This window comes from Wyeomyia smithii, chromosome 3, assembly GCF_029784165.1.
Source record: "Wyeomyia smithii strain HCP4-BCI-WySm-NY-G18 chromosome 3, ASM2978416v1, whole genome shotgun sequence".
NCBI lineage: Eukaryota > Metazoa > Arthropoda > Insecta > Diptera > Culicidae > Wyeomyia > Wyeomyia smithii.
In genome coordinates, this window is record NC_073696.1 from 196,877,780 (window position 1) to 196,892,302 (window position 14,523).

General features: G+C 38.9%; 1 protein-coding gene across 2 annotated transcripts in view; it reads right to left on the minus strand.

Moving 5' to 3' along the window:
* Positions 1–6: 6 nt before the first annotated feature.
* Positions 7–14,523, minus strand: part of LOC129726810 (leucine-rich repeat-containing protein 20) — a 39,739-nt gene continuing 25,222 nt past the window's right edge. For both annotated transcript variants that reach the window (XM_055683932.1, XM_055683933.1), the window contains 2 exons: positions 1,229–1,372; positions 7–1,170 (listed from right to left, as the gene is read on the minus strand). In XM_055683932.1, the coding sequence (XP_055539907.1) occupies positions 836–1,170; positions 1,229–1,372 (479 nt within the window). In that variant the 3' untranslated portion in view covers positions 7–835. The remainder of the gene's footprint in view (positions 1,171–1,228; positions 1,373–14,523) is intronic.

Genomic DNA, 14,523 nt, shown 5'->3' on the forward strand with positions numbered 1-14,523 from the left:
GTGAAATCCCTCAAAGCATACTTTATTTATCATTTCGTCAACCATAAAATTCATCTAACGCTATCATCTTTATCATCAGCTATCATCGGTAGGCTATTGCACATCATCACACTGTACTGGTTTGTTTGTTTGTTTTTTTTTTATGTTTGCTATACGTACACTTTTTTATGAATGCATTCCATTTTTTTGGAAAGACGAAAACTTACTAGATTAATATATAATATCACTCACGTTATTCTATAAATTATTATTACGCGACAATGGTGCGTGCCGGCCGAAAATTGGATTGAGAGTAGCACCTGATTGGAACCAATTTCGGCAGCCGTGCGTTGGCAATTTTGATCGTTGCAACTACCCTTGAATGACTAGATCAAAATTTTCCCTCCAGTTTCACAGAAAAAGACTTCGCTATCCTTTGCCTTGCACTAATCTCTCTGTAAGCTTCTCATAGGTATGCATCTCAACGGTGATTGAAAGGTATAATGTATAATACAGTACGGGTTAGTAGTTTACATGCACTAAATACAGACAGGGATAGTTTTTACAAATGTATGTAATGTAGTAAAGTCTCCGTTTGGTGTTAACTCGCCTAGTTCACCTCTATTGGAAGACTGAAAAATCTCACTAAATTAAGTAACTTCTGATCGAGTTTTACATATGTATAAGTGTTACGGAGAGTTCCGTCCCTAAAGCTAGAAAGATTTCTGGTACGATCTTTGTAAAACGAATGCAAAAATACGAAACGAAACTGAATACTCTTACTTAGTGGCTACACCAACCGGTCTTGGTAACGGGCAGGAGGAGTTCGGATCGACTCGGCATCGGGATGATCGTCTCAGATCGTCAGATCTTCCCATTCCTCCTTCACCCGCTCGGACAGCTCGATCCGGAAGGACACGTTGGCGTTACTCAGCAGCTCATGGCAGATGGGCGTCAGTGGGTTATGTCTCAGATCGACCAGCTCCAGCGAATCCGAGGCGATGATCTCATCCCGATCGATGTCGATGATGGCATTGTTGTTCGCCCGCAGTTTGCGCAGTTTGCGCATTTTGAACACGACGGCAGGTAGCGTGATGAAGGAATTATGCGAGATGTCGAGCAGTTCCAGCGAGTGCAGATCGGCCAGCTCGTCCGGCAGTCTAGCCATCTGGTTGTGCGCCAGATTTAGATCTGCAAAGTATCGAGTGTTACTACCTGAGAGTTGGGACAAAGGTTTAATAGTGCTTACCCGTGATTAAGCTGAATTTGATGGCGAACTTAGGTGAAATTTTCGTTATAACGTTACCGCTAAGATCACAGGTTTTCAGCTCAGTGTGTCTCATTAGATGGTAAACTGCATCGGGCACCTGAATCAACTCGCACTCAGAGAGATCTGAAACAGTAGAAATGATTGAAATATGAATTAAAATGGTTGGAAATCTAAGTCAGTTTATAGTTTATTGTCGTGCTGAAAGAAATATCAGTTTAAGGTAGCTCACTTAGTTTCTTAGTCTCAGCTGCTTCTTCACAGCGAGTCACTACTTTAGCGACAAGGGATGCCATCAGTAATGCTCAGTTGACTTTGTATTGGCAGTAATAATCCCAACTAAAACCGGAGGCTCATTTTAGAAATTACTGAACACCTTAGTTTTGACTTTGTTCGCTCCACAAAGTTGGTTTCGCACCCTATAAAAATACTTCCACTGGACTGCGCTTGACCACTAATAATTCGGTAGTAGTAATGACTGCTGGCTAAACCCCGGAGAATATTGCAACAACTATCAACACAAATAAAAATAGGTGAAACTACGCTCCACCGGCAACACATGGGATAAAAATAAAATAGAAAGTCAAAAACCAGTGCGGTACAACAAACATTGGCTAGGTAGCAGTGACAAAAAAATGTCACGTAGCGCGAACTTTTATTGCTTATGATGGAAGCTACATTGTTCGCTGTCGCGTGACATTCATTGCTGTAGGCATGGGCGTCACACTTACTAACATACTCGATGGCAAACAGCTGATTGACCTAACCCTGTACTGGCCAGCAGGTATACGAATGATTCAACATTTTTAATTCTCTGCGCAGGTATCAAACTTCGAAAGATTAACGTTCTTTTGTACCTTTTTCATAATTACCAGTTTTTGGAGTTTGCATGTAATGACGTGATTTCGTCGTCTAAAAACAGACATTTACGTTTTTGTCCGCACGCATTAGACATGCGTGACCTAAAATTAGAACAAACTTAGACATGACATACGGTCTACATCAAACTTAACCTTCTTTACGAGTTGAGGAAGCTTGAAATTATGTAACTGAACAAGTGTTGCGTATAAAATACATAAATTTTGTTTGGAGTTGTTCAAAACAATTTTAGTCATGTTAGGCAGTGTTGATGATTTTGTATAAAAAGTTTCACAACATAACTTGGAAAAGCAGAATAGCGATTCGTTCATATTTTCGAAAGATTCACCATTTCCTTTTGTTGCATTCAATTACAGTTTTAAACTGAAGAAAATCGCCTGAAAAGATAGGCTATTCGTATGCTCAGACTTCAAAGTACCAGTGATAATAATAAAGACGTTAAAATTGCTTCATTTGAAGAGATATTCTCTTTTTCATAACCTTTATAATGTTATCGAAATGTTACATTTTTTCAGTTTTAGAATCGCATTACTCTTTAATTGATAATTGTAAAAAAAAAAACTAATAATAAATTCATAAATTTCTCTTCAAACTTATAACATTACAAGAAATAACTATCACAAACTTTAACGAGTTTTTTATTTCCATACTTTGAATTATTCAACCCCAAAGAAATAAATCTCCGTAAATGTGAACATAACCATAACTTCTGAAGTACTCATCCAATCCTTTCAATATCGAAAAATGAATTGTGTTATATTGATCGTCTGTTTCAATAAATCTATGCACGATGCTGGAGAACCAAAAATAACTCATGAAAAAGTGCATTTTCATAGTTTATCTAGTATACAAGCTAAAAAAAATACAACTGGCATTATAAAAACTGCCAGTTTCCTGGGGCCGAGTGAAGTTCCAGATAACGGAATCTTTTACCTATAACAATAAAAACTCTGAAGAAGAGTAGTCGTTTAACAAAGTTTCCCCATGACACAGTCTATCGGAACGCCATTTTTGTGCGAAAAGTTGTTGGGCAGCTGGTTTACTAATCGTATCACAAAATTAGCCGAAACAGAACTTACGCATCTTACACATTAGATGCATTAGATATCTTCTCTTTCATTACTATCATTATCACCACCATCGTCATCAACACCAGCTCCACCATAAACCAGCATACAATGCTCCGTTCGAGATCACGATTTCGTTGACCTGTGCGAACCATACCTGGCCGAGGGGAATAGATTAATTCCATAAAAGGCGTCTCGGAGGACACCCAGATGATGCTGGCAGGCTGATAAACTTCCTGCTTGTGCTTGTGCTGCGAAATGCGGACCCCATTTGCGCGTCCATAGACGCCAGTCGCAAGTCGGATGGCTTTTTGTAGCTGTTTCGAGTAGGTACCTACTACCACTGTAACTGTTCTGCATGTGACGTCTGTTTTATCGTCTTACACACAGCCAACAAGCGAACGTCAATCTGCGAACTGTGACCACCCTAACCGGTAGCGCATTATTTAAAACATGAAGCCATAATTCGCATCCATTTACGGTTCACTGTTCGAAGGGTATTCCCGAGCAGTTAAGTGAACTTCCTGAGGTTCAGTTTTATGGCGAAAATGAGCTGATAGTTAACAGTCGAATTCAACTTCACATCTCATTCGTTAGCAGCAGAGCAATGATTATTAGAACGTTTGTCAGAACTACTCATGACGAATGAGTAGAGAATGGGCGGATCTACTCATTCGTAGACCAGGAAACAAACTTTTGATGTGAGAACAGCTCTGCTTAAACCGGTAAAAGCCACAGCAACACTAAAGTATTGCAATAAATACAAACAGTTTAAAAGCTGTAGTCGTTTAAATTTCAAATAATTGTGAAATGTGATAGTTTGTTGTATTCTTCGTATTTTCATGTATCAGCTGAAAAGGTGTAATTTTCTGACCAAAACATAAGTTTTGAAAAATATTCATCATTGTCCTTTGATTTTTTAATACCCATATGCCGTACATGGGCGATCTATCCTTTAACAAATCTCGAGATACCTCTCGAGAATACCTCTGTAGATTGTCCTCTCGACAAAATAAGTCTAGTTATACTAAAACTGGATGGATCTCCTAGTTCTCTTCAGGAAATTGTAAATATGGCGCGATATTGGTAGGAAGAACGAGGCTTCGATAAGACTCGCTCCTATTAACAAAATTAAAGTCATTTTTATTTTAAAATTGGCCATAAGAACTTTTGCGGGAGTCATTCCCGGAAATTGCACTTGATGGTATTAGCAGGAGGGGAAAAGGTTCGGTATGAAACAGCAGCAAGCTTAAAATGGAAAGGACAAAAAATACTTGGAAAACATAAGAGTATCAAAAGTGTAAATTATCACAAAGAAATAATTTTGGTAATAACCATTGCCCTATTCTTAAAAATACCCAACTTTCCATAAACATACGTTTTTGCACTCATTTTGATCGCATAAGCTAAACTTGAAGCTTTAAACCCGTTTTTTTTCTTTACCAGATTGAGAGAAATTGCAAGTTTAAGAAACTAAATCAGCATTTATTTGATTCAATAATATTTAATAATTCTGAATCCAATTCAAATTAAAATTATTATTTAAAACTTCAAGTTAATCCAATTTGGGGATGATAGCGTTAAGTGCAGGAAACTCCTTGAGGGAATTCAGTTGAGCCAATCCCGGAGGAGGTTGCTTCTGATTATCAACAGCATTTTTTTTTTTTTGGAAGTATTTCAAAAGAAAATATGATTTTACACCTTTGCCTAGCGATACTGAATGCAATTTCTTACAATCCAGTATCTTCACCGGCTGAAGATTAAAAACTTTAAAACCCGAGTCGGTGACAACGCTCTGAGCCGGAAAAATACAACCCATGGCCCCATACATTCTCCCGGGTACAACTTGACCCAGCGGATGAAGCGCTCCTTATCGACTATTGGCCCCCTGTATCCGGAAGAATCAGGCTGGGGAACGAGCAAGTTCCCGCGCTCGTAACCTGTCAAGCTATTTTCCTTGTCCATATTAGACACCGTGGAAAAAATTCAGAAAAAAAACTACCAATAAAAGCCGCTCTACTCTGCATTGATCTATCTTCTGTCGTTAATCTGCAGTCTATTGTCTCAGCGGCAGTGTGGGGAACTTGCTCCAGCTGCTTACTTATTGGTGATTGTTTCAACAGCACAGAATCGAACCAAAAAAAACACGCACCGTACATTAGCTGTGTAGCTGGCAATAAAACGTTGAAGCGAACTCAAACAATACGCGTCTGTTCGTTTTTTGTAGAATCGAACAACTTCAGAGCCGATTCGCGAAGACCGCAACTGGGGTCTTGTTTCGCGGTTCTTCGATCGGACTGAAACTTTCAGTAACTTTATAACAGAACAATCTTTTGCATAATATCAGATTTTTGGAAAAGCGGTAAATGGGGTAAAAAAGCTTAGTAATAATAATAATAATTATAATAATTTAATTGGAATTTAAAGTCTAGGTAATAATAAAAAGAAAATCGCCAAATGTGAATTGGATTTCACAACTCATTAATAACTGGTAAAAGTGGTGATCTAACAAAAAACTGTTAAACTATTAAATCAATACAAACATTGTATCGTTGAGGAATCGAATAAGTAATTCTCCAGAAAGTAACGTACCGTAAAGCTTCAGAGCTGTCGCGTCTTGTCTTAGGTTTCAACTAGTCTAAAAACGTAAAATTCATGCATTCTAATATTTACTATACAAACCACATTCTTATTGTGTGTTGGCTTGGCTCGCTTCCAAGGTATTAGAATGATGTGTCCCCAATAGTCTTCATATGGTTTATAAGTTTAAATCAGATCCACATCGTGTAGAATAATATGCGGGGCTCCAATAGCATTATATTGTGTAAACCGATCTCAAATCAGTAAATTTAAACAATTTTGTTTTCTATTGAAATAAACCATGCACAACTGTGCGCAGCCCCAAAGGCATTGTTAATGTCTCTTGGTCTAAACCGGTACCAAATATAAATGAGCTAATTGTGCTTCTCTAATCAGCCGGCTGAATATACAATAAACCGAAAATAGCTAAAAAGAGACGGGTAAAAGTTATATGTATGATCGCATCACTTATCAAACTGTATTCCGATTCAACGAGCCCTCATCTACCAACAAAAACCCTCCTTCCTGTGACCTTTGTGGAGATGCAGAGGTTAACACCGTTTCCCTTTCCTCTTCCCACCTGATTACAAGAACGTGGCCGGCGTCGTTACTGATTCTTCAAAGTAGTGAGTCACTAAAACTTGTACAATAAGAATGGCCGGTCACTTCAAACCCCATGCAATTGATTCACTGTGCAATTTCACTGATTCGGATCAATCACGCAGTGTAACCATTGATATGTGCAATCAGTCAAGCTAAGCTAAGCAAAACTTAGAAAGTAACGTACCGTAACGCTTCAATATAATCGACTAAGTTCCAAAGTATTTCTTTCCTAGTAATACTTTCCATATCATGTGGCATTTATGAGGGCACGTAGAGTTCTCTGCGGTTCTCTTAAGTAAATGTTGATCTAACATTCCTTTTCCCATCCCAACAGTTGCAAGGACGAGCGATGGCAATTCTCTGGAGACATCTTACACCTGAGGAGCTACATGTAATTACCTCCCAAATTTCATGTCGCTACTAACGATCAGGGGTAATTTGTCTCGTAAACAGAGCATTGTTGTTGGCACCAACTACGAATTTGTGCAACTGTTTATGCTATGCTATGCTATCCTGAATCCAATTCAAATTAAAACCAGTCTAGCCGAAACCATTCACCAAAATGGATATCATTTTTTCCATCTAACCAGAGCATTAGGGATGTTATAAATGTTATTTTTAGATATCTTCAGATGCCGAAGGGGATATGTGAGCTTTGATACGGATGCGGATGACAACTTTCATGCAGATGTCGATCCGCCTTCGAAATGGTCCAGCGGGGTCGCACACATAACATAGAGCGAAAGACAGCGGGGAGCCTCCCAAGTGCCTAGCATGTTCCGGAAAACGGGACGTCAAGCATTTTATGAGAGGGCCGAGGAGCCCAGCCCAGCTGCTGCTGTACCAAGCAGCCTCTGAGTCGTGGTCGAACATAGCCATAGCATTCCTCTCGGAAACGGTAACTTGGTCGCGGATAAGTCTAGTATGGTGGCCATATGGACGACGAGCAACTTCCTGGTTCAGAAGGCTTTGTCTACCTCGAACAAAGAGTACGCTGTTGCCAAGGTGAACAGAATGTTCTACTGTAGCGGTTCTCAACCTGGGGTACGCGTACCCCTAGGGGTACGCGAAAGCCTCTAGGGGGTACGCGAAAATAAAATCGGTAATGGCGGACAAAGCAATTTTTCTTTATTATACTTCATTTGTTTTATAAAATTGCTCTTAAAACAGGACTGTAGCAATTAAATAAACCATAGTTCAATTTGAATTGTGGCCCCCGTGGTTCTGTGGTTAGCGATGTCGGTCGGCTAGCTCCCACACGGCTCCCACACGGTTGTGATATCGGGTTCGATTCCCGATCGAGTCGAGGATCTTTTCGAGCTGGAAATTTTCTCGACTCAGCTCTGGGGCACGGTGTATCGTTGCACTTATCCTACACATGCAAAATGTGCCAAAAAACAATATCGATAACGAATTCTCTCAACTAATCTAGTTGATCGAGACCGCTATTAGCCCCAAGGATAAGCATGCGATATTGTTGTATAGTTCAATTTGAAACCTGAACTAGACCTTTACAACATAATCTGCCATTACTCTCTCCCACGCACATAAGACGGTCCCTATATAAAAGAGTGGCCAAAATTATTCACATATTCAGGATGATTTAAGCACATGATTTTGTAGTATTTTATCTATATTTTCATATTTTTTTAATGAAATCTTGATACAAAAAACGGTTCATGTTGAAAAATGCCTTCAAAGTTACCTATTTCAGAAACGGAGAAAAATAGTTTTTCTGAATATTTTGAAATATATAAAATCCTACTGAAGCTATCATGATCAAACAAGATGGGTAATGAATTTCAACCCTACAGAGTCAGTCGCAGGCCACATTGAAAATATGCGTAATTTTCCTAAATTTGACCATCAAAAACATTAAATGTAAGCACGCGTAAGCACAGCTCCTGATAATGTGTCTGAGAGCCCTACTTGTGCCCTTCAAGAATATGTGTTGAAAGTTTGCGGAAAATTTGAGTTTTGGTAGAAAAAGATGATTAAAAATTTTCCATTTTTTTGCAATTTTTGAATTTTTGAGTGCTAAATCAACAAAGTTTTTCGTATATTATAGCAATTTTGTTCAAAACACACTAAAAAAACGTGAAATTATTAGAATAATTGGTTTATTAGAATATACGTTGTTTGAAACATATGTTAAAAATTTAAGTAAAATTTGCGTTTTTGTAGAAAAAGATAATTTAAAATTTTCAATTTTTTATGTAATTTTTATGGAGATTTATCAACGTATGTCATAGCAATTAGGTTTAAAAATATACTGGAAAAATTTTTAAAATTAGTATGTTAATTCAGTTGTACACACTTTAGTAAAAAAATTTTTTTTTTCATTTTGTTTGAAAAAAAATGGTTAATATTAGCAATAAATTGATTTTCGCGCGTATCTTTATTATTTTCAAACGATGTTTTTTTATCAACCCAAAGTTTTTTTTCTGAAATTTATTTTGTTAACCCATTACAACATCGCTAAGAGACTTAGCGATTATTCATGTGAAATCATACTAAACCGAATAAAAAAATAAATTATTATCCCAAAAATGATTCCTAGTGTTTGCTTTATGAAAACACGGTTATGAAACACCACAGGCAAACTTCTCTCACCAAACACAAATATCACTGCCAGAGTTAAAAAATTGGTTCGAGCTTGCATTTGGGCATTTACTTGTCAGTTACAGCCAAAGTAGAAGCTGTGTACCGGATATGTCGGCATACAGCATAAACAAATTTTAAATTTTAAATTAGTATGTTAATTCAGTTGTACACACTTTAGTAAAAAAAATTTTTTTTCATTTTGTTTGAAAAAAAAATGGTTAATATTAGCAATAAATTGATTTTCGCGCGTATCTTTATTATTTTCAAACGATGTTTTTTTATCAACCCAAAGTTTTTTTTCTGAAATTTATTTTGTTAACCCATTACAACATCGCTAAGAGACTTAGCGATTATTCATGTGAAATCATACTAAACCGAATAAAAAAAATAAATTATTATCCCAAAAATGATTCCTAGTGTTTGCTTTATGAAAACACGGTTATGAAACACCACAGGCAAACTTCTCTCACCAAACACAAATATCACTGCCAGAGTTAAAAAATTGGTTCGAGCTTGCATTTGGGCATTTACTTGTCAGTTACAGCCAAAGTAGAAGCTGTGTACCGGATATGTCGGCATACAGCATAAACAAATGGAGGTTCTCATGGTCGAACTTTCCAACATTGCACTCAGGGTTTTCATACACAAAATTCCATTGAGTTAACCGTCAATCTCACAACTACTCCCCGCAATCTCACACATATTGTTGTGCTCTTGATTCATGCGGCTCATATGTCTTTTTATGGCTGACTGATACTAGTTCATACCTTTGAGTCGGTCTGATTGCTTGTGTATGCGAAGGAAACAAAGTTTTATGTGTGCTTTACAGTTCTGAAGTTTTATTCAAGTGTTTCACGAAGAAGCGAGCAATGTCTTACGAGGAAGTTAATAAGATCGATTTAGTGACTTTGTTCATACAACCTAGAACAGAAAATGTTATAAATGATTGCATTGAATTTATCAAGCACCGTTTTAAAACAGTTTTTTTTACAAACAAGACCATAGAAAACTGTATCTACATTTGGTGGCTAAATCGTTTCGTCTTCAGTAGTTTTGATTGAATTGAATAGCTTTACAACTTTGATGAAGACACCATATCTTTTGGATGTTCCTATCAAAAGTTAGATTCGTACGCCATCTCTGCGGACAAATCGCGAACTAACTCTCAAAGCCATAAGAAGCGTTTTACTGTTATGCGCATCGTTGCTGAAAACAGTAATCGTTTATCTCGTTCCACCAACGAGTTATTTACGTTTATTCGAAAATACAAGACATTTGCCTCAGTTTACGTGGTTTATAGACAGCCCCTTGTCGGTACAAAACTTTTCTTATATGTCATAATCATCTGCAGTGGAAAACCAACAATTTGGCACAAAAAAAATAATTTTGGCAGGAAATTTCAATTTTCCGACCATTGTGCCACGCTGCGAGAACAAACCGAGCCAGGGGATACAATTGATTTGAAAAATATCGCCAAGGGGTACGTGGACAAAAAAGGTTGAGAATCGCTGTTCTACTGCAATTGCTACCCACCTTCACGTTGGTCTATCGAAACAATGTAACTGATGGGGCTAACGCCGTTGACTGTTGCAGGTCACTTCAATGCTTGAGCTGTTGAGTGGGGGAGTCGCTCTACGAACCAGAGGAGCCAGATCTTGTTGCGAACTGTGGCAAAGCTCAACCAAGACCTGGCCAATGTTAGGAGCAAAAGTACATTCAGCCAAAATGGTACGGAGTCAATCATAGAACCTACACAGTTTCTGCCACTTCGCCCTGGACCGATCTCGAACTGGTGGGTAGACGACGGCTATACCAGCAAAAACCACCAGTCGGTTCGCTATAGTGTAGATCACAACGTAAGGCGGCAATCGACGGGTAGAGCCAAGAATCCTAGAAATAAAAAGCCACCGGTTTACTGATGGACGGACGCGATAGTGGACCTCCGCAGTGCGTGCTCCCGTGCAAGATGGATGATGCAACGCGTGCGAACCGGGGAATTTAGAGGAGAGCCCCGTGCAGCATTCAGGTCTGCAAGATCGGCGCTAAAGTGTGCGATTAAGGCGAGCAAGAAGGCTAGTTTTGATAGGCTATGCGCGAGTGTCAATACAAATCCGTGGAATAACGCCTACAGGATCGTAATGGCCAAAACGAAAGGCGTGTTGGCTCATGTTGGCTGGAACGTATCATCGAGCGACTTTTTCCTTGTCACGAGCCGAGTCCTTGACCTCCGGTGGTCCAGTCTCACATCCGACGTTCCAGTAACTCAGATACAAACCAGGGATGGCCAACCTACCGAACATTCATTCCGAGAGCGACGGCAGCCGTGTCGAGATTGAGAAGGAGGCAAGGGTTACGAATGAGAAACGCATTGTGATCGTCAACTCCTTGTAGGTGCCGGTAAGGTGCTCGAAAGGATTATCCTCAACAGACTGGTGAAGTAGACAAAAGGTGTAAACAGCTTAGCAAGTAAACAGTTCGGCTTCCGGAAAGGTCCACGCTGGAAGCTATTCTCTCCGCCACCAAGACGACATAGGGGGCGGTCCAGCGCAGAAGAAGAGGCATTCGCTATTGCGAAATCATCACGCTTGATGTGAAGAATGCGTTTAATAGAGCCAAATTACACTCCATAGCGCTCGCGCTTGAAGCATCCACGTTCCGGTGTCGTTGTACAAGATTTTGGGAAATTACTACGGGAATTGAGTACTTGTTTACAATCACCGCAAGAACACCGCAAGGTTCCATCCTTCGAAGTTAAAGGTCCCTTTAAGAATTGCGATCGACGGATTTGCGGACGACATAACGCTAAAGGCCAACGGCGAGTCGATCGAAGAGGTCGAGCTGAAGGCCGCGCACTGCATACGCAAGGTCGGAGGCTGGATGCACTCCAAGAAACTGAAGTTGGCGCCCCATAAGACGGATGTAACGGATGTAAATCAGAACAAAAGGTGGTCAGAGTCGGAGACTACACCATTGCCTCAAAGCAATTTAAAGCTCTTGGAGGTTATGGTTGACGACAAGCCACGTCAACTATGTTTGTAAGAGGCGATTGCAGCACTGTCTCGAATAATGTCGACTAGCTCAGCGATGTACGGTAGCAAGCGAAAACTTCTTACCAGCGTAGTTTCGTCCAGTGAGCGGGCCAGGCACTACTTACAACTTAGTTCGGAAGATATGCGAAGACCCGGACATCTGAAGTGCGGATTATGCAGCTACCTCTCAGATAGTCCTTGAGCTACTACGTGTGTGACGGATCAACCGCCAATTCGCCAGTGGTAGCAAACTGCCAGTCTCCAGATGGTTAGCTATGAGGTATAGGATTAAATCTTCTCAGGTGTCTGTAAGCAGATTTTCCCGCCCCTTGGGAAAAATCCGGTTGTTTCACATTTACGGATGTAGATACGGATATCCGTATCATCCCTGGTATTCAATTTAGCTTATTTCACATGGTATGTCGCTCTTCAGTGCAAAACCTATTAAAGCGAGCAGTGAATACACCAAGGAAAATTTTGTTAAAAAATTTTAAGAAGCGAGATTTTATTTTTCAACATCCGCATGATGTCACGTGATTAAGTAAGTAACTTATATTAAAAAAAATACGACATACACTTGTTTTTCAATCCGTTTACTTTACTAGCTTCTAGTACAAGATCTAACCTTTTTAAATAAGTATTTGCTGTGGTGCCCCCGTTTAGTTCCTTCTTCTCTTTATGCATTTAAATTTGCTGAAAAATTGTACGGTTTAATTACAGTGACAGAGGCTAATTCTGAAATAGGCAAAGCCTCTTTAAAAATAAAAAAAATTACAGTTACATGTAGTTCTTGAACAAGAAAAAATTTAAAAGTTATACTAGAAAAACTAAATTTGAGGGGGTTGTCAAAGTAAAGGCCCAAATACACACACGGCGCAATAACACCTTCTTCATACAAAATAGAAGGCGTGAGCGCTATCCCGCCTTCCATTTTGTATTGAGAAGGCGTCATTACGCTGTGTGTGTATTTGGGCCTTAAGATCTCTTAATTTTAAAATAACAGTTCATGATCAAAGAATTTTCGTAACGTTTCCGTTATATTGGAGTAACTCTCACTGAAACCGGGCCACTAGTAACACGAGGTTTTTCAAGATTGATTTTTTTTTGTTAGTCTGATTTAGGTCAGTAAAATAATAATAATTGCATTTAAACTTGCTTCAGTTGGTAGACCCCTCAACAAATTGAAAAAATCTTAATATTTTTATCGAGCTATATTATGCAGGTAACATCTAGGGCTTTCATATGAAATGTTCAAAATTTTGGCCGCCATCTTGAAATTAATTAGTAAAACGCAAACTAGAAATAATTTAAGTGAAACTATTTTTTTTTCTGCGTTTAATCAAACTAACACAACAAAATCAATTTTAAAAACCTTGTGTCATTAGAAGCCTAGTTTCAGTGAGAATATCCCATTTTGAACATTTTTTCTGAAGAGTGTTTTTAGTTTACATCAACAGCTCAAGCACACATGAACTAAGGTCGTCGCATTACCTTTTTAGCCACTGTGCGGCGGTGTCTCGTCCTGTTATAATTGTGTCTAGTATGGTTATTGAAAATATCGTGATTCGTATCGAGTATGCCAAAATCATACTTAGAATTTTATTCTGCATCCTCTGAAGTTTTTCATGTTGAACAACACTAACCAGATCGATTAAGCATTTTGCTAGATTAAAAATATATTATTAAATCAAATGTTTATTCTTTGAACAAAGTTTAGAGTTTCTGTTAATGAGAGGATACACTCTCAATGTGCTAAATAAGTTGTTATTGTGCAGGGCCGGCGGTTGATGTGGATAGTATGGGTACACGGAATTATTGGACGAATCCAAAAAATGTATTTTTTCTATGTTCAAAACCTAAAACTGCCGCGCACAATTGCGAGCGACCGCTATTCGATGGATATCATGGAGCAAGAGGTTTTAAAGCTACAGATTTTATGCATTTTTAAGCGATTTGCCATCAAACAAAATTTCGATTTCAAAGACTTCAAGAGCTATTCTTGTGCATTTTCTCATTGGTGAAAAAGTGAGACTTTCACTACTGTAAGTGAAGCCTTTCCAGAAGACCGATTAAGTTTAAATTTTTGATGGAAACTTGTTGACTAAACTGTTGAGCCTTAACATTTGCAATAAAAAAATGCACAAAAATTATCTAACGAAACAACTCATGCAGCATCAATCATAGTAACCCATTAGTCAGCAGAAAAAATTTAACTCGAATTCTAACCGTGATATTCAGAAAATTGCGCGTTCAATGAACGGTACCTCGCCACGTCAAAAACGGATATCGTGGACGTCGGATACGCCCGTTTCGGCACCTACAATATCTTGGCACTATTGGACAACAATCAAAGTATCAAAAGACAGCCTGTTTCCGAAAGGCCAACGGTTCTGAGCGATAAGAAGCTCCAAAAAGGCTGAAGAGGAAGACAGAGGAAAAGTGGCTACATCGCTGCGTGCGCCTGGTCTTGAGATTGGGGCCACCGGCCAAACTGTGAATATTAGCTGGCGAACAT